This window comes from Felis catus, chromosome A2 (genome assembly GCF_018350175.1).
Source record: "Felis catus isolate Fca126 chromosome A2, F.catus_Fca126_mat1.0, whole genome shotgun sequence".
In the NCBI taxonomy this organism is placed as follows: Eukaryota; Metazoa; Chordata; class Mammalia; order Carnivora; family Felidae; genus Felis; species Felis catus.
Window position 1 is genome coordinate 34644836 of NC_058369.1, and position 21871 is coordinate 34666706.

The window sequence follows — 21871 nt, forward strand, 5'->3', positions numbered from 1 at the left end:
TGATGCAAACAGATACCTGATAAGTGCTTGCATATTTTTGGTTTTGCTCTTGCTTTTCTGTGACTGTGAGGAGGACACGTCCCAGCAAGGGCGCTGAAGGATGAGACATATGGAACAGAGTCAAACTGCCCAGGTGTTCCAGCCAAAGTCAACCTAGATCACCCATCAGCCAGCTTGCTCCCAGACACGCGATGAGCCAAACCAGCAAGAGTATAATCTAAATCACTGACTCGACTCAGGAGAAAAATATAGGCCTATTATTTTAAGCCACGGAGTTTTGAGACGATTTGTTATACAGCATTCTTGTGGCAACTGACTGGGCACAGTCAGCAACGCTTCTTCCTTCTCTCTGAACTTCACCAACATTAGACATATCTATTGAAGAGAATGTGCACGCACATAGGGTCCTTGCAAACACTGTTCCCTCTCTACCCGAAATTATCTCCTGTGTTTCTCTCCCTAGTCCTTTACCTTCGTCACTTTCTTAGTTGAGTATATTTACTCATCAGTTCTTGGCTCAAAAGCTTTTCCTTGCACCGCAGGGTAAGTAAAGTTTCTTTATAATATATTCATGTTACTTTATATCGGAGCACTTTTTACTGATATGTCTTCTGCTTATCATTACACACGAATTTTTGTGATATTGTGAAGTCTGTCATCTACACTAGACTGCAGAGTCCAGGAGGTTAGAGGACACAATTCTTGGTGCTCCAGTGTGCCCTAGTGCAGTGGACAATGCCAAATACTGTGACTTGCACTAGTTTTTATGGAATAAAGAAAGGGGTTGTAGAAGATGCACCTATCCTCACCTTCCGTGGGTGGTGACGGTGAACAACTAACATCTGTATCCTTCTCCAGAGGAATGGCCTTGAGTGACAGGAGTTGTTTCATTCAGAGATACCTTAGAGATTACCCAGACCAGCCCCAGGGGAAACCAATAACCAGTGACTGACCAACGCAGGTACTGAATAGTCTGGCCTGCTCCCTTCTGGGTGAGACAACCTCTGTGGTGCAATTTATGCTCTAGAGCTCCTATGAGACCATGCTAAGCTAGGCTTCCCTTGACATCACATCTTTGTCTAGTCCCTCCCTTTACACTATGCCATTCCTCTCAGTGCCCTTATCCTTCTCTGGAGAACCTGACCTCAATAAATCACTTGCAAAAGAATCTTTGTGTCAGGTTCTGTTTCCAATCAAACCCAACCAAAGACAGGAGTTCAAACTGAACATTTCTTGCCCATCCAAGAAGGAAAGCAAAGTTAGAACCCTGAAATATTATCCACTGGGATAAATCTTTGTATAGAGGCAAGTTAAGAGCTCACTTTTCTCAAAGGGTCCAGAAATTCACAGATGTCTAATTAATGTCAGGGCTCATTAGAGCCTCCACGGTCATTAACACTAACTCCTTCAAATATAAGATTTTCTGGGGTGCCTGGGTGGCTCAGTTGGTTAAGCATCCGACTTCAGCTCACATCATGATCTCACACTTTGTGGCTTCAAGTCCCACGTCGGGCTCTGTGCTGACAGCTCACAGCCTGGAGCCTGCTTCGTATTCTGTGTCTCCTCTCTCTGCCTCTTCCCTGCTCATACTCTCTCTCTCTCTCTCTCTCTCTCTCTCTCTCTCTCTCTCTCTCTCAAAAATGAATCAACATTAAAAAAATTCAAATATAAGATTTTATTGAGTAAATAAATGTATTAGCATATATAATGCTTTATTCCTTCCTGGAAATGTATATTCCCTTTACTGTATCACTATATAATAACACATTTCTCAACAGAACTATCCAGGTAGAGAGCATGCTCTATATTTAACAAACAGGAGTTTTGTCTCACTTCTATAGGTTGTTTGCTACTTTCAGAAGATAATTAAAGAGGTGATGGTGGCTACAAAAATGCTCATAATGTAATGTTAAAAGAAAAATGACACAAAGCTACACATAGTAAAATCCTAAACAGTAAAACAAATCTGTCTATCTCCCTAGGCATTGAAAAATTAATGAAAGGAAGCATACCAAGCTGTAAAACATTAGCAGGAGAGTTACGAAAGATTTTAATTTTTTTACACTTTTTTTTTTTAATCTCAAATAATTTTTAACACAAAGCATGACTGAGATTTATTTTAATGGTTAAAAAAAACCCAAATGGGGCGCTTGGGTGGCTCCGACTTCGGCTCAGGTCATGATCTCACAGCTCGTGAGTTCGAGCCCCGCATCAGGCTCTGGGCTGACAGCTCGGAGCCTGGAGTCTGCTTCGGATTCTGTGTCTCCCTCTCTCTCTGCCCCTAACCCACTCGGCATTCTGCCTCTGTCTCTCTCAAAAATAAATAAACATTAAAAAAAAATTAGTAAAAAAACCCAAATGATAACTCAGAAAAAAATCATAGAGAACAATGACACTTTTTCTTCCCCTAAATGAACTCAGTTCAAATGCGTAAGAAGGGGGTCTTCTACTTGTAAAGAAAATGGAGATGTGCCTTCCTCTTTTTCTCCCAATAAGAAATATAAATCTTGCACATTATGTATTAGACAAACATAAGATGAGCCTTACAGGTGACGAAAAGGAGATCGCTTAGACATCTCAGGAAACAAAGAACAAAAAGGTTCTCAGGAAGCAAAGAACATAAAAGTGACTTTCCTGGAGGTTTTTTGCCCCCCATATTCTAAACTTGGAGCTGGCGAAGTTGGTAACCTGGAAATGCCAATGGGTACAGGCGAGAAAAGTCCCAACAGAAGCAGTTCTCCCTAGACAAAGGACAAGAAAAAGAGCAGCCTACCAAGACAGAAAACAGTCAAGAATGCCACTTCCTGACTGCAGCCAAACACCACACAAACAACCTGTAACCCACTCCTAGCCAAGGTAGCAAAGGCTGAGCACGGAGCTTACAATGAACTCCACCTTCACCAGGCTGTAAGGAAGTGTCTCACCCTCCTGTGTCCAGGCCCAAGTGACGTGCTATTTTAACTGCAGCTAACACACAAAGGCTCAGAGGTAAGCAGAGAAGCGTTTAAGACATTCAAGTGTTCAATACTTTTGCATATATAGAATGTGGTGTTTTGTGTACTCATCAGGTGTAAGAGATGTTTAGATTAACAGGTCAGCATCACGTTTCCAATCTAAGATGTGGGAGTGAACACTTGAAAAACACACAAGATTTTACACTGAAATCTTACTAAGTATACAAACAATATGAGCACATTTAAGATAATTTAAGAATGACTATTTTTAACTTTATTAGATTAAGGGAATTGCTTTAAGTAGTTCGGATGGCCTGTTGTAAAATTGGGAACACTCAAAAATGAAATAGAATATATTAAATTTGCACAGTTTGCATGTTTAAAAGAATCTAAGTTTAAAAACAGACTGAAGCACGAACCAAGGGCCCATTAAAAGGGGACTGGATAGATTAAATTGGATAGATTTAGAAATAGAACAAGAAGATCGATAACTTTAGTTAGTAGGCTTTAAAATTTATAACTCAGTTATTAACTTTCATACCAATTTAAATCTTTAAAAAATCTTTTCAGGGGGTGCCTGGGTGGCACAGTCGGTTAAGCATCCGACTTCAGCCAGGTCACGATCTCGCGGTCCGGGAGTTCGAGCCCCGCGTCAGGCTCTGGGCTGATGGCTCGGAGCCTGGAGCCTGCTTCCGATTCTGTGTCTCCCTCTCTCTCTGCCCCTCCCCCGTTCATGCTCTGTCTCTCTCTGTCCCAAAAATAAAAATAAAAACCGTTGAAAAAAAAATTTAAAAAATAAAAAATAAAAAATCTTTTCAGTACATAAAATCTGCCCTTAAGATGTAAAAACCCCTCACACCGACATAAACGTTACAAGAACACATGGTATGATTATCATCTCTGGGAAATTCTTGTCAGGTTTCTCTAGGGTTTCATTTTCCATCATGGCTAAAAATCCTGTCAAGTTCCAGTGAGTGGTTCTAAGGACATCTGGATTATCCACTCCTTCAGTAGAGGGTCCGTCCTCATCTAATCTGTTTTCTCCCAGCAGCTGCCATCTTGCCAGTGAGGAACAGATGTGAGACAAACATTTGTTTGAATTAAACTTAATTAGCCACATTTTTCAAGCTCTACTTTAAAATGGCGTCTGCTGGGAGAGTGATCCTGAAGAGGTCTGGTGTTCATGGCACACTTTCAAGCACTAGGATTTTAGATACAGGATTCACATACTCAGAAGAACCTGAAACCCACCAGCCATATTTACGACATGAGCACCAGTGGTGATGACGTCGAGTAGTACTGGGTCCCGTCCAGGACTCTGTGGCAGTTTGGCAAGAAGGGCTGACAACCTAGAACGTGCTTTTTCGTAAATGGAGGAGGCAAAGCTATGCCATGTTCCCTTTATCCAGTTATGTTTCTCAGGTTCTGGCTGGTCCCTATACTACGCTTCTTCCTAAACAGCAAGTTTTATCCCCAACTAAATGCCTCAACATAGATCCATATACTGTTTTGACACTCATCGCTGGGACACTCTGTGGCACAATTTCAAATATTAGAATTTTAGATACCACACTTCAAACATGCAAGGGACTTCAAACAACATGAAAGCATTAATACATCACAACTCATATTATAGCAAAAAATAATTCAAAATATTGCAAAAGTGGGGGGCATATCCATGAAATCTGGGCTTGTTGAGAATCAGTAATTATTCCAATCCCAGGCCTAAGACTAAAATTAGCATTTATTCTGAGAACTACAATGAAAAGTGAATGAAGAGATTTTTAAATGTTATTTAAATAGGCCATTTTAGAAACCAACACTTACTCAAGGTCTGTACTGACCATATTTTCCTTTCTTTCAAAATTTAATATATATTCTCCCCGATGAGAATGTTATTTAAAAGAACAGTATAACTTACACAAGTTTGCACTCTTATAGATGATTTGCACTGCAAATTAATCCAAGATCCCTAACAAGAGACTGAAAAGATTAATTTATATCCTTTTGAGTTGAATACATTCATCTACTAAGCAAACTCTTCTCCAGTTCCACATTATATAGTAATTTTCTATGGTAACTTCATGTTTATTATACCAGTAACCCACACTTACGATAGTAAATTCATAAATACAATGAAACCGGCATTTCTCAATCTCAGCATTACTGATTTCGGGCTGAATACTCTTTTTGTTGTGGAGGGCTGTATGTATGTGAGGAGGCTTTGCAGCATCCTCAGTGTTATTAGAAGTGACTGGCATTCTTCTAGTTGCAACAGACAAAAATGTCTTCAGATATTGCCAGATGTTCCGGGGAGATCAAAACTGCCCCCGGCTGAGAACCATTAAGTTAAATGAAAAGAAAACAAGGCACCTATTTTTCTAGCAAACTTAGTTTATACCTTTACGATCAATTTTCTATTTCTACATATATAAACACAAGGATAATGGATAAATTTTTAAAAATGATCATATATATTGTTTTGTTACTGCCCCTCTGCAGCATATAATATGTATGCTGTTTCACAAATAAGCCTTCTTCATCATTCTGAATGGCTACATAGCATTCCATTGCTTAGGTAGAATACAGTTTATTTGTTCAATTCACTACTTTCCGATACTGAAGTTATTCCCAGTCTTTCTCTCTCACAGACAATAATATGATAAAAGTGCTCATTTTGTTGGTTAAGATATTCTTGGGTAACACTTTCTTTTCCTAAGAATTTAAAGAATTTTGCGTTTCATTGTCTACTGATATTAAAAGAGGCTGGAGAGAAACAGAAGTCCAGAATGCTTTCTTTTTTGCTTTCTTGGTTGCATGTGCCCTCAGGAAACCTGAAGGATTCTCGTTTTTATCCTGAAGTTGAGAATTTTTGTCTTTTTTAAAAATTATTTCTATTTTTAAATTTACATCCAAGTTAGTTAGCATATAGTGCAATAATGACTTCAGGAGTAGAATCCAGTGACTCATCCCCTACATATAACACCCAGTGCTCATCCCAACAAGTGTCTTCCTCAATGCCCCTGGCCCATTTAGTCTATCCCCCCACCACCGACAACCCCTTCAGCGACTGTTTGTTTTCTATATTTAAGAGTCTCTTATGTTTCCCCCCTCCCTGTTTTTATATTATTTTTGCTTCTCTTCCCTTATGTTCATCTGTTTTGTATCTTAAATTACACATATGAGTGAAGTCATAGGATATTTGTCTTTCTCTGACGAATTTTGCTTAGCATAATACCCTCTAGTTCCACCCACATAGTTGCAAATAGCAAAACTTCATTCTTTTTGACTGCCCAGTAATACTCCATTGTGTGTGTGTGTGTGTGTGTGTGTGTGTGTGTGTGTGTGTGTGTGTGTATATATATATATATATATATATATATATCTCACATCTTTATCCATTCATCTGTTGATGGACACTTGGGCTTCTTCCATACTTTGGCTGTTGATAGTGTGGCTATAAACATTGGGGTGCATGGCCCTCTTTGAAACAGCACACCTGTATTCTTTGGATAAATACCTAGTAGTGCAATTGCTGGTTCATAGGGTAGTTCTATTTTTAATTTTTTGAGGAATCTCCATACTGTTTTCCAGAGTGGCTGCACCAGTTTGCATTCCCACCAGCAGTACAAAAGGGTTCCTGTTTCTCTGCATCCTCACCAACATATGCTGTTGCCTGAGGTGTTAGTCATTCCAACCGGTGTGAGGTGGTATTTCATTGTGGTTTATACTTCCCTGATGATGAGTGACGTTGAACATTTTTTCATGTATCTATTAGCCATCTGTCTTTTGAAAAGTGTCTCTTCATATCTTTTGCCCATTTCTTCACTGGCTTGTTTTTTGGGTGTTGAGTTTGATAAGTTCTTACAGATTTTGGATACTAACCCTTTCTCTGATATGTCATTTGCAAATATCTTCTCCCATTCTGCTGATTGCCTTTTAGTTTTCTTGATTGTTTCCTTTGCTGTGCAGAAACTTTTTATCCTGATGAGGTCCCAACAGTTCATTTTTGCTTTTGTTTCCCTTGCCTCTGGAGACGTGTTGAGTAGGAAGTTGTTGCAGCCAAGGTCACAGAGGTTTTTGCCTGCTTTCTCCTCTAGGATTTTGATGGCTTCCTGTCTCACATTTAGGTCTTTTATCCATTTTGAGTCTATTTTTGTGTATGGTGTAAGAAAGTGGTCCAGGTTCATTCTTCTGCCATGTTGCTGTCCAGTTTTCCCAGCACCACTTGCTGAAGAGACTGTCTTTATTCCATTGGATGTTCTTTCCTGCTTTGTCAGAGATTAGTTGGCCATACATTTGTGGGGTCCATTTCTACATTCTCTATTCTGTTCCATTGATCTAAGTGTCTGTTTTTGTGCCAGTACCATACTGTCTTGATGATTACAGCTTTGTAACATAACTTGAAGTCCAGGATTGTGATGCCTCCAGCTTTGGTTTTCTTCTTCAGGATTGCTTTGGCTATTCGGGGTCTTTTCTGGTTCCGCACAAATTTTAGGATTGTTTGTTCTAGCTCTGTGAACAATGTTGGTGTTATTTTGATAGGGATTGTATTAAACATGTAGATTGCTTTGGGTAGTATCAACATTTTAACAATATTTGTTCTTCCAATCCATGAGTATGGAATATTTTTCCATTTTTTTTTGTGTCTTCTTCAATCTCTTTCATAAGCTTTCTATGGTTTTCAGTGTATAGATTTTTCACCTCTTTGGCTAGGTTTATTCCTAGGTATTTTATGGGTTTTGGTGCAATTGTAAATGGGATGGATTCCTTGATTTCTCTTTCTGTTGCTTCATTATTGGTGTATAAAAATGCAACTGATTTCTGTGCATTGATTTTACATCCTAAGACTTTGCTGAATTCCTGGATCAGTTCTAGAAGTTTCTTGGTGGAAATCTTTTGGGTTTTCTACAAAGAGTATCATGTTGTCTGAGAAGAATGAAAGTTTGACTACCCCCTTGCCAATCGGGATGCCTTTTATTCCTTTGTGTTGCCAGATTTCTGAGACTAGGACTTCCAATACTATGTTGAAAACCAGCGGCGAGAGTGGACATCGCTGTTGTGTTCCTGACCTTACTTAGGGGGAAAGCTCTCAGTTTTTCCCCATTGAGGATATTAGCGGTGGGTCTCTTGTATATGGCTTTTATGATCGTGAGGTATGATCCTTCTATCCCTACCTTATTGAGGGTTTTTAATCAAGAAAGTGTGCTGTATTTTGTCGAATGTTTTCTCTGCATCTATTGGGAGGATCATGTGGTTTTTGTCCTTTCTTTTATTAAAATGATGTATCACATTGATTGATTCGCAGATATTGAACCAGCTGTGCATCCCAGGTATAAATCCCACTTGATCATGGTGAATAATTCTTTTCATGTGTTGTTGAATCTGGTTGGCTTGTTATCTTGTTAATAATTTTTGCAACCATGTTCATAAGGGAATTTGGTCTGTAGTTCGTCTTTTTAGTGGGGTCTTTGGTTTTGGAATCAAGGTAACGCTGGCTTCATAGAATGAATTTGGAAGTTTTCCTTCCATTTCTGTTTTTTGGAACAGCTTCAAAAGAATAAGCATTAACTCCTCTTAAAGACGTGGTAAAATTCCCCTGGAAAACCATGGTTTTTGGGAGGTTTTTATTTCCTAATTCAATTCCTTTACTGGTTATGGTCTGTTCAAATTATCTATCTTCCTGTTTCAGTTTTGGTAGTTTTTATGTTTCTAGGAATCTGTCCATTTCTTCCAGATTTCCCAATTTATTGGCATATAATTGCTTATAATATTCTTTTATTATTGTTCGTATTGTTGTTTGTGTTTCTGCAGGGTTGGTTGTGATCTCTCCTCTTTCATTCTTGATTTTATTTACTTGAGTCCTTTGTGTCCCACTTCTACACTGTCTCCCACCAAGCCATCAGCCTGCCAACCGGCACCTCCCTCCCAAATTTTATCTCAGATGGGGTTGTGTTGCCAATCCCCTCACTTGAGGGCTCTGCAGCTTGAACTCACTCCGACCCTCTGGGGGAAGGTCTCGCCAAGCAATGGCCAGGTGCCAGCCTGCCCCTGGTAATGTTACACGACCAGGTCTCTGGAGAGGCCCAGAGACGGCAGTCAGGTGCCAGCCCACCCCAGAAAAATTTCGTGCTATCGTGTAGCAGCAGTGGTTCAGGGATTATAGTAAATCACAACACCCATCTGGCAGCAGGCTTTTCCATAAACCTACCTTCTTTGTTCTAACACCAGCAAACATGGCTGTAATCTGGGGTCCGCTGAGACCTTTGCCTTTGGGGAGGCTGCATGGCCTCTACAAAATGTCCTCCCGGCAGGGGAAACTCCTCTCCCCATGTGGCCCAAGGACCCCTTGGACATCTCTGTCTGCTCCTAGGGATTCGTTCTTTCCACCACAGCACTGCCAGCTGTCGAACTGTGGAGTTTCTTACTCTGTGCCCCTGCTTATAGAGTCCTAATGGCAACAAAACCTTCTCCTTTCTCCCCTTCTAGTTCAGTTTCTGCGGGTGTTTCCACTCTTTCTCTCCAGATGCTTTTGGTGGGAAGTGCTTTTCTTGTACTCTCCCCCATCTCCATCCTCTCTCTCCACAAACAAAAAGCTCCCCACTCTCCACAGCTTCTCTCTCCCCCAGTTCACATCTCCAAGCCTTGTACCTGCTGAGTTCTGTGGCTGAAGTTATACAGATTGTTGTTAGTCCTCAGATCAAATTTTCTAGGTGTGCAAAATGGTTTGGTGCTCATCTAGCTGCATTTCAGGAACGAAAGAAGCAGAGAATTTCTAGGCTGTGCCACCATATTGGCCCCTCTGCCACCGAGAATTTCTATCTTTAAATATTTAGGCACAATTCCACATTCTTTTCAATAAAATTTTCCATTACATCTTTAAATAACTCATTTTCATTCTCTACCTCAAAGGCACATGTTACCCTTATGTTGGATTATCCCTATGATTTCCTCCTAATTGCTTTTACTTCTTCATTCTGCTCCCCCCCCCCCACATTCATTATGAATCACACTTCATTTTATTCCGCTCTCTCCGTTTGCTTGTTTTCAAATTGGAAATTCCTTTAATTTTTTTTTTCATTTTAATTACACCAATAACCCACACTTACTATCATAAATTACCAAATGCAGTTAAATCAGGTTTCTCAACCTTGACACTACTGACATTTGGGGCTGGGAAATTCTTCACTGCAGGGATAAGGATCTCCTGTGCATTACAAGATATTTAAAATTTACTGACCCATGTGACTTATTAGTTTTTGAATATTGTTCTGGTCCTCATTTGGTTTTCTCAGCTTTCTTTTATTCCTCTGTTTGGAAGTTAGTCTGAGCAGGTTTTTGTTTATTAACTGAATTAATATTCTTAAGTTCTTCTATACCATGAAGGTCTTCCAGGGAATTATTTTTCCTACTTTTTGAATAGTTGCTTTTCCAAAAAAGATCATTTGTATGCTATGTGTGGTGCTCCTCTCTCTCTCCTTTACTACGTGGTAAAATGCTCTTTCATTTTTTCTTGTTCATGATTGACACCAATCATTCCATGTTTCCACGCTTTGTTCTGAAGTTGTGTGTGCAAATTCTCTTCGGTTCTCTGCCCACCTAATCAGAGAGCAGTTTTCCACCACTCTGGGGGCTGGGAAGTGACATACCAACTCGTTTGCTAAGTCTGTGTGCCAGCAGTGGGAATGCTGGTGGGGAGGTGCACAGAAACTCAGTCTATCTGCCGTCTCAGTTAGAAGAACTAAACCACGCTCTCTCCTCTGTGGCTGTGTTACACATCCCAGAACAGGGCTACCTGGAGCTAGTTGGGAGTGTATGCTGTCCCCATTCACAATGGTGGTGAGGAGAGAAACCCTCTGGCCTGAGATCATTTCTGCTTTTGGAATAGAGCTTCCCACTTTCGCTTCAGTCAGACAGCTCAGCCCAGATGTTGTCTCTTTCTGTGTCACTGGGAGCCATTCAACAGCCATTTCCAAATCCTGAAGACGTGCAACTATGAACATTTTTAGTCTGTTAATCTGCACCAAAAAACTGCCCTCCAGCAAGGTTTTCCTGATTACACAGCAATTGCCAAACTAAAGAGAAATATCCATTTCCTTATATTTTTGCCAATCTTGCTTACTAAAATGCTTATTGTTAACACAACTGGGTTTTTGTAAAAATTAAAAATAAAACTATGGAAAAATATAGTTTAATGCATTTCAATGCATTCAAACATTTTAAAAATATTTTTAAAACCCACACGCAATATTCTGAGAGCTTACAAATATCAATGTTACACAAAGCGTGTAACATTATAATCATATATATACATACACACACACACATATATAATTTGACAGAGAGAGAGAGAGAGAGAGAGAGAGAGAGAACAGGGGAGAGGGGCAGAAGGATAAAGAGAGAGAGGATCGTAAACAGGCTCCATGATCAGCACAGAGCTCAATGCAGGGCTTGATCCCATGACCCTCGGATCATGACCTGAGCCAAAATCAAGAGTTGGACGCATAGTCACCTGAGCTACCAAGATGCCCGTAAACTGTGTAATATTCTAAACTACAGAAAGTTAAAAGGGTTCTTATTTAATAAATGTGTAAAAAGTCCCACAAAGGGCATCTTTGAAAGGCAAACTTTAAACCAAATATGTAAAACTAGGGATCATTTAAAAAAGAAAAATAAACCTCAGCATTCCATGACATAGTGTTTAAGGTGGGTAACAATGACTTTATTGTTTATACACAGAGGTTCAGATATTTTTCAAAAAGTAACCGATTTCTCATTGAAATCTAGAAAGCAAGGTGACTACTGTTCTTTCCATGAACACATACAAAAATGAGCACCAACTGGTAGGGTCACCTGACTATATTCATGAGATAATATAAACCAAGAGCTGGAAATAAAACCCAACCAATAATTTTATAACACGTGAAATTCTAATTCAAGGTCTTCCACCTATCCATTTATCTAAAATGTTTTGAGACAGGTCATATGCTATAAAACTCACCCTTTAAAAGTACACAATTCGGTGGATTTTAGTATATTCAAAGAGGTTTGCACCATCACCACCATCTAAATTCACCCTAAAAGCGAACCCTATACCACTTACCAGTCACTCCTCATTCTCCTCTCCCCTCCAGTCCTGGAAACTACCAATCTACATGCTGTGTCTATAGATTTATCTATTCCAGAGATTTCCTATAAATAAAATCATACAATATGTGGCCTTTGTGACACGATTCTTTCATTTAGTAATGCTTTCAGGTTCATCCATACCATACCATTTCTGTGCTTCATCCCTTTTAATGGATGAATAATATTCCCTCACATAAATACACCCCATTTATCCATTCATCAGCTGGTAGATATCTGATTGCTTCTACTCTCTGAAAAAGTTTTCTGCAAATTTTTAAAAACTTTAATGAAGTGCAGTTTAGTCTTTGTTTGTAGTGTATGCTTTTAATAATACAAGGTCTTTTAAAAATGGGCAAATAATTATAAGGATTTAGAGCACACAAATATTCAATATTAAAGGAGAATTCAAAACAAACTCCAAATAAAAATCTCCAAATCAGTGTGTCTGGGTGGCTCAGCTGGTTGAGCATCTGACTCTTGACTTTGGCTCAGGTCATGATCTCATGGTCATGAGTTCAAGCCCTGAGTCAGGCTTTGTGCTGACAGCACAAGTCTGCCTGGGATTCTCTCTCTCTCTCTCTCTCTCTCTCTCTCTCTCTCTGTCCCTCTCCAAGCGTGAGCATGGCACGCTCTCTCTCAAAATAAATAAACTTAAAAAAAAAACTTCAAATCTTCCAGTTTGTCTCACCAGGCTTTGTCTGACCTCAGAGCAGATATCTTTGTGATTGCTACATTATTGACTTTCATTTCTTTCTCTGCTAGCTAGAAAATAAAGTTAGATAAACAAGCTCCCAGTTAAAAATCATGTCTCTATATACTGCCTCTTTACACACAAAGGAAGAACAAGGGGAAAAAAAGCATATTTTCCCATAGTTGGCATATGAAATCTAATCAACTTTGGATTTGTTAAGTTCGGCATAAGGTGCCTAAGAATCTCAAGTGGCCTCTTTCAAATGTCAAAATCTGAGACAACATTTTTGGACGTAACATACTCCAGAAGAAAGGTGATGTTGCTAGCTACATTTTCTCCAACTGCTGTTATAATGCTGTCTCCAGCCTTCACCTCCCGCCTTTTGTCTTATAGGGTGATCATGGTTTTGTATATTGGGAAAGGCAATGGATTTATGAGAAGGCACTTGGAATTAGGACTCTGGAAAAGGGCCCTTGCCTTATGCACTGTGCAAATCCAGGAAGGTGCCATTCCCATTGTAGTCCATACTATTTGTCCAATTGCATAAGATTATCTTTGGGCTTTTAACTTGTGTTTCCCAAGGTATAGGGTACACTTAAAAGGAAACAGATTCAAGAACCCAGGTTCCTAAATGTCTTAGCCTCAAACATTCTTTCAAATTTTCTATGACTACAAGCAGCACAACTATACGGAGTTGGGATTTAAAACCAAGAGCAGTGGCTTTGGATGCAAAAGATCAGAATTTCAATCCTGACCAGCCAAATGCCAGTTGTGTGTTCTTGGTCATGTTCTTACCTTCCCTGAGATACAAGGTTCTCATCCATAAAATAAGAATGAAAGACTCACAGAATTGCTAAGGTGACTGATGAAGGTAACACAGGTAAAGTTCCTAGCAGACAGTAAGCAGTAAATCAACGTGAAGTCTTCTGACGTCAAAGTGATACATCCCAAAACCCATCAGATTTAGACTACAGAACTATGCTGTCCAATATGGTAGCCACCAGCAACAAGTGGCCATGAATTAACTGAAATTAAGCAGACTTTAAAATTCAGTTCACAGTGGTCAAAAGTCACCTGTGGCTAGCAGCTACATATCGGATAGAGTCAATACTTATCACTGCCCTCAGTGAAGAAAGTTCTTTTGGGCAGGGATGCCACAGAAGTGATAGAATTATCAGAAGTCCAGAAGTCTAAATTTTTGCCACTAACTATGTAACATGACCAGAACAACTTTTATCTCATTATGTTACTATCTCCTCAATGGTAAAAAGGAATAATGCCTCTGCAGCAACGTTGTGGGCGGCAGGTGCACTGAAATGACTTTTTTCTTACTTTCTTATCATCTTTCCAGGACCCCAAGATTAAATTATGTGCAACAATGTCTAACAAGGACCACTTTGAAGATGACTCAATAGCTATAGCTCTTTGTGAGCTCAATATTCATAGCCATGATTTGATATTATTCCAACACACCCGTATGTAGTCAAGAACAGCATATGTTCAATAGCACACCAAGCTACCTGCAGGCAATTTTTGTGGCGATGAAAAGACGCAAATTAGCATAACTAAGTTTTCAATGGCAAATGGCCTTTCATAGACTAACTTCTCCCCAGATTTAAAATGGAAAGATCAGAGATCCTATTTCCTACTTACTCATTGGTTTCACTTTAATGTCTAAGTCTGCCTTTCCCCAGTTTGGAAACCATAATCTGTTGCTGTCAGTTTTGGAGAAATATTATATTTTTTAATTTATCTAGCTAAATAGACTTTATCTGTTTATTTTTTCCATAAAAGAGCAAATAATAAATATTTTATGGTCATAAAATCTCTGTCACAACTAGCTAACCTCTGTTGCTGCAGCATGACGTGAACCACTGACGACAGAAGCATAAAAAGGCAGAGCTGTGTGCCAATAAAACTCTAGTTACTCAAATAGCTGCTTAGATCTTAATTTGCCAACTCCAGATCTAGAAGGATATTTAAGAACATCTACTTGAAGAACATATCCATAGAAGACTATCTTCTCACATACCTTGTTCTTCCCAACGTTTTTTTTTTTTTAACCACTATTATCGGTTTTCCATTTATCTTAATTTTTTGAACATAGGTTGCATCCTGCAAATGATCACGGGCTTTTAAATGTTTAATTTAGAAATGTCAAAACATAAATTTTTCTTCCCACTTTTATTAAGATCTTGAATAAAAAAATATATAATTCTTTCGGATGACTTCTTTCCCTTTCAGACCACAAACTGAGGGGGATTAGTTCATAAAAGAACTAATTAAAAATGACTCACAGATCCAACCAGGCCATTTAAAGTTTCCTGGCAATGTTACTAATTTACAAATTGAATTACAACTTAAATACAAAAGCAAAATTGAGCTCATTGCCACAATGTCATTATTTCTTAGACATTACTGTTCAAGACAAATCAACTAAGGTCAAATATTTAGATGACTCAAGTAACATCTATAAACAAAAACTTAGTGACTTGTATGCACAGGTGAAAATGTAATTCAAAGAAATGGTAAGAAATTACTAGAACAGAATCATGAAATTCTAGAGTTGGAAGCATCCTTACGGAATAATTCATGCAGCCTCATTGCTTTATGGTTGATGAGCATGGTTGTCTTCTGTTATTTTTCCTTCCCTGAATACACTCTTCTTATTGGAGCTCTAGTTTTCCTTATGGAGCTACTCCTCCCTCCCAGGTCCGGCAGTTTGGGTCAGGCTGGTATCATCCTTAGGCCAACAAGGTAGGTATTTAATCCAGATTCGTCAGAGGATTCATCATACAGGATTCATCAGAGTCCTGTAAACTCCTGGCCAGAAGACTGGCCCACGGATTGTTTCGTGGCCAAAACAGTTGGTCATCTCAATTCTGGAATGTCTCTTACAATTACCAAGAGAGAGTAGCTCCCCTCCTTCCTTCCTCTTCCCTCCCTCAAGCTTTCTCTCTCTCTCTCTCTGTCTCCTCTCTCTCTCTCTGTCTCCCCCTACTTCCTTTCATTCTTTCTCATCTCCTCTTTCTCTCTTTCTCTTTCAGGGATGCTAAACCTGAGAACATGTTCTAGGCATGAATAGCAGCCATTCTGCCAGCTTGTGGAAATGGCCTGCCTGGAACGAAAGCAACATGGACACAAGCTGGTCTGAGATGCAGAGTCCAAGTTCTGAGGGTTTGAATCTCTGGATCCAGGCTTAAGTGAAACCGGAACCCCTGTCTTTTATAATCAAAAGAGCAAAACAGTTCTCCCCCATTTTTCTTAAGTTTGAGTTGGGTTTTTGTCATTGCAAGAGACTGGACAAATACCACTGGTTAATCAACTCAAAGAAAGTGAATGTTGCTAAGTGGGAGGGGTCAGGCCTTTAATCACCTCTAAATCTGATGTTTGTTCCAGGAGAAGGATGAATAGAGTAACAAAATCTTTAAAATCTCATGTGCAAAACATTTCAGGTAAAAAGTGTATACTACTCCGTAAACTTCTTGCATAGTACAATGATTGGACTGTCACCTCCTTTAATGGATATTCTTGCTTAGAATAGCTTAAAACATACTGCTCTGGGAGGGGTGTGTGTGTGTGGGTGGCTCAGTCAGTTGAGCATCTGACTCTTGATTGCAGCTCAGGTCATGATCTCAGGGTCGTGAGATAGAGCCCTGCATTGGGCTTCGTGCTGACTGTGGAGCCTGATTAACATTCTCTCTTCCTCTCCCCCTCTCCCCTGCTCACACACACTCTCTCTCTCCCTAAAAAAAAAAAAAATTACTGATCTGATTTAAAGGAAATTACTGTTCATACTTATATATAGATCAGGAAACAGACTTCAAAGGAATGCTGGAAGGTAAGAAATACAGGGAATGCTGGTGTAGGTAACATATGGAAGATTTTAGATACACTACCAACACCAACTGTCCCTAATTCTACCCTGTGTCATCAGTCACAATAGCTGGGTCAACACACACATACCAGTGATTCATTCCAGAAATATTTATGGAAACTATGCTGAGGTCTGCCCCAAGACATTATGTGAACGACATAAACTCAAACTTCGAACTTCCAAGAGGGAAAAAAGAACTTAATTCTGACAAAAAAAAAAAAAAAATGGAAAAAAACACTTATTTGAAAATAAAGGACTATTTGCTTACTATTAACCCTGTTAGAAACTGACCACATGAATGACTTCATTCCTTTATCTCCTCCTCCAAATTGGCTTCATTTGAAACAACATTAAATATAGCTATGTGAACATAAGCTTTTACAAAGGGCAAAAAATTCAAATATGCTGATTTTTGTCTAGTTGACAATGTATATGTTATTTCTTTTACCTGCTAACTAGTTATTAAGCGATCAAAAGCCAAACCACATTTAAAAAGACATTGGTAATATTTTTCATTCACTGCATAACAATTTAAAAAGACTGTAAGACTGATCCATTCAATGTTTTTTTTTCTCCATGGCAAATAGGGAGCTATAAAAAAAATGACATCTTAACTGCTGTCCATATGTGAGATTTATGAGAACAATGTAAACTGACCAAACAAACAGAAGTCTGGTCTGCTAAACATTCATACATGAAGAGAAAGACCTTCAATGCTGGCAACTGAACCTCATTAAATAGGATGACTTTACACCTATATTTCCTTCAGTGCTATGCAGACTGAAGTCACATTTTAACCTGTTAGACACTGTAACACTTACCTGGGCTTATAATTTTTATTCTTTCATTGCATATTCTGCTAACAGAAATGGTTGTTGATAAAGGTGAGTGAAACTGAAATAATCCTGGAACACTCCCAAATTTTCTAATTTTGGATTCTTATCTAAGACGTAAAATTGAGGGATGAAATTGACTAACACAAGAAATACACAGCTCTTACAGCTTACAAAACATAGGATTTTATTTAAATTTGTGTACAGATAAGAATTTACTAAAATTTCAACAAAGATCTAATTCAAATCCTTTCCCACCACAAAAACAGGCATTATGAAAAAAAAGCCAGATTCTCTCAATTACATTTTCCCAGCTGGTAGATTCTGGAGGGAAAAAGGAGGGGAGGAAAGATACCAACAAAACATAATTTGATCTTGAGTGCTGTCTCTTCTTGAAATGACTTAATTATGGAGATTTCCATAAGAATCAGCATTCTTCAGTTTTTTTTTTTTAATTTTTTTTTCGACGTTTATTTATTTTGGGGACAGAGAGAGACAGAGCATGAACAGGGGAGGGGCCGAGAGAGAGGGAGACACAGAATCGGAAACAGGCTCCAGGCTCTGAGCCATCAGCCCAGAGCCCGATGCGGGGCTCGAACTCCCGGACCGCGAGATCGTGACCTGGCTGAAGTCGGACGCTTAACCGACTGCGCCACCCAGGCGCCCCTTCTTCGGTTTTGACGTTGAAATAGAAGCTTCTATTCCAAAATCACAAATAAGGCTTCTGGCGTTATTTTTAGTGTGAGGTACACAGTATATTCACTATTAAGGCAAATGGTAGAATACATGTGTGAGATATTAATGTAGATCTTCCACTGTACAACAACATGTTTTGGAACATTCATGGACTTTCTAAGTGCGTTGGAATTAGAAACTTGTAAAAGCTGTTGCAGTGTATAACAGTTTTGAATGTCTTCGCTGTGCCTTTTTGAAAGTTAAGCTGTTAAATATAATCTTGTTTGACTTTTTAGAGCATGTGAATTTTTTGTTATTAAAAATCGTAGAATTGGTCTGATCTCAAATTCTATATATACACACACTGCTTGGCCAAACAGACTGCTCCCCTAAAGTCGGCAACAAGCAATGCTTACTGAGCAGGTTCACAGTGACCAAAAAGTATGAGAACAGAACACGGAAGACTGTAAGCGACATCAGATTATTGAGGTGGGCTAGCTATCTTATTCAAGAAAATGCAGATTTAAGATTTTTCACAGAGTGATTATGGCTCATCCCCTCACCCATTTTCCCCCCAATCGGATGACCGTTTCCTTCATAGTGATGAATCATTCTTTTTTATGAGACAATGGCCTTCTTCCTCCAAGGGTCAGGATGAAGCTGTCACTTCTTAGCCACGCTGGCCACAGACTTCTTGGCGGCATCCTCCAGGTCCACAGCTGAAGTAATGGGGAGTCCACTGTTACTGAGGATGTTTTGGGCCTCGTGGACATTGGTTCCTAGAAGGTGGGCAGGGGGGTACGGACAGTCACTGAAATGAAACTGGAGGTGGAGGCCCTGGAAAGTTTCGTACAACCTGAAATTGTGCGAGACCCAGGTCTCACCAATTACAGCTCAGGTTCAGCTTTTTTATGATTCAGATTTGGCTATTTAGACGTATCCACCAGAAAAATTTACTTTTTTCCTTTTTTTCACCTCAAATGTCTGGCATTATAAGACATATATATATATATATATATATATATATATATATATGTGTGTGTGTGTGTGGGGGGTATATATATATACACATATATATACACATATGTATATATATACACATATATGTGTACATACACATACACACATATATGTATATACACATACACACATATATGTATATACACATATACACATATATGTATATACACATATACACATATATGTATATACACATATACACATATATGTATATACACATATACACATATATGTATATATACATATAGACATATATGTATATACAAAATATAAAATACATATAAATATATGTACACTTATACACACACTTATACAATATAAATTATATAAACTTAAATACAAATAAAATATATAAATATAAATAAATAACATACATAAAATATTACATAAAAATATACTACCTATATTTTTTTTCTGGCATTTAAAAAATGCAGATAATGACATTCTTATAAGACTGTGAACGAAGAAAGATCAACAACTACTTGGTCCACTGATTCGAAAAAAGAAAATCTTCTGAAACCGATGTGCCCCTTGCTTGAACAACCTGAATACGGAATCTAAAGAAAAAGCTATGTGTCCAGTATGAGCGAGAGAACGGCGAATCGATGGGTTGGTAGCCACAGAATACTGAAATTAACAAGTGAAGATGCACAGGACTGATCTGAGCTAGCTTTTCACCAGGAAATGAAGTAAATATATGTTCTGATCGACATTACTGACAGGGAAGATGACGTGGCAAGATCTCTAACAAGTGGTGGTCTGGCTAATAAGCAAGACGAAAGACTGGAATTGCCTGAGACAAATGGACATGTTTTTTTTTTTTTTTTACTGATAAAAGCAGACATTTCAGCTGATAATCCACAGTCGAGTGGATTTAACGTGGTTTTGGCCCATACTAGAAGGCAACTGTCTTAAAGATCTCATGAAACTAAAGTTCTGAGGGTCTGCCCACCTATGGCCATGAATCCAGCGCTTTGGAAACAATGATAGTTATTCAACACATGTGTTCTCCCTTCCTCCCTGCTCTGTAGGACAAAAAGGGCAGAGGGCCCCAAAAAGAGTACTGCAGCCTGTGATGGTGTATCTTTGTCTCCCATTCTCGGCAGATTTGTAGCACTTGTGGGCCAAGCTACCCCACCCAGAGGTGTGCTTCTGCGACGTGACTATTTAGCAAGCAAACTGCTCTTCTGTTCTTGCAGAGTGAACAAGCCCCTAGGAGAAATGTGGTAACATTTAAGAGTCTAATGAAATACCTCATCTTACATCATTTCCTGTGCTTTTATCTAGTTAGCAAGGCAGAGGCTATTTATATACAAAGACCTTGAAATATAGGCCTTGGAGGACCTAAGAGTACAAATAAAAAGGAAGCACTTGGTCAGCATGTTTCATACAAACAGGCAAATGCCGAGTTCAAGGGGAACATTTGCGCTAACAAGGTGATGTACTGTGGATTCCCTGGGAGCCGGGGGCCACCACAGCTGTGGCGAGGTGAACACTTGGCATTGCATCTTTAGTTCAAGGCTAACTCACTGCTCTTTTCCACAGGAAATCTGCTAAATATCCTCTTTGGGAAACAAAATTCAAAAGGTAAGGAAGCTGTTACCTGGGTGGCTCAGTTGGTTAAGCCTTGGTCCAACTCTTCACTTTGGCTGAAGTCATGATCTCACAGTTTGTGAGATTGAGCCCAGAGAAGGGCTCCTTGCTGACGGTGAGGAGAGATTCTCTCTCTCTCTCCCTCTCTCTCTCTCGCTCTCTCTCTCTGCCCCTTCTTGGGCTCTCTCTCTCTCTCTCAAAATAAACAAACAAACAAACAAACAAAAATCCCTAGCTTCTCACCCTGGCTCTGTTGTAGATTAGTTGCACAGTTTTGGGTAAATTATGTAACACCTTTGAGCCTCAACTTCTTAATCCCCAGACATAACATTATGATCGTCTTCCTCATAACTAATACACACGCCAGACATAATGCTAAGTGACTTCCACGCAGTATATGAAATCTTTATGACGACGATGCCTAGATCTTACTGTCCCTATTTCACAGAAGAGGCAAGAGAGGCACAGAGAGGTTAAAGAACTTTTCTACAGTCACAGACTGTATGTGGCAGTGATGGGAACCTGAACTCTGTTCTAATAATACAACTCTGAATGTTCTAACCAGAATATCGCTGGTTGGTTTCCTTGTTTATAAAATGAGGATAATAATGCTGACAGCATGGGTTGTGAGGAGGAGCAAATGAAATAACACATGTGAAAGGATTTTGTAAATGTCTAGGAATCTGTGGCCAACTTAGCTCGCCATCAACCAGACAGTCACGCACCTCTTCTGCCCAACCAGGAACTACATTTCCCAGGTCTCCCTTGCATGTATGTGGGGTCATGTGACTGAGTTCTGGCCAAGAGTGTGTGAGCGCCATGAAATATGTGCCCATAAAAATTGCCCTTGTGAGCTCCTGCAGTCACTCGGTTTTTTCCCTGTGTACCTTCTGGAATGTCACCAGCCAAGACAACTCTGAAAATCCCCTTTCTGGACATGGCAATGCCTCCTTCAGCATGGATACCAGAATAATTCTGTAGAGCAGAGCACCCTACTCATGCACCCTTTCAGACTTCATATTAATGAGAAAGAACTTTCTACTACATTAAGAATCACATTTCAACATTTATCTGTTACAGGAGCCGGCATTACTTTGAC

The 21871-nt window shown here is 39.2% G+C and overlaps 1 protein-coding gene across 5 annotated transcripts in view; it reads right to left on the reverse strand.

Annotated features, from left to right (window-relative positions):
- The window catches only part of SUCLG2 (succinate-CoA ligase GDP-forming subunit beta), a 482508-nt gene that overhangs the window by 189090 nt on the left and 271547 nt on the right, over window positions 1-21871 (reverse strand). The window contains exon 11 of one of the 5 annotated variants that reach the window (XM_023249938.2): window positions 17648-18938. The exons of the other annotated variants lie outside the window; for them this stretch is intronic. Within the exon in view, the coding sequence (XP_023105706.1) occupies window positions 18823-18938 (116 nt within the window). The 3' untranslated portion in view covers window positions 17648-18822. Of the gene's footprint in view, window positions 1-17647; window positions 18939-21871 lie in introns of those variants that run through there. 5 annotated transcript variants of the gene reach the window in all.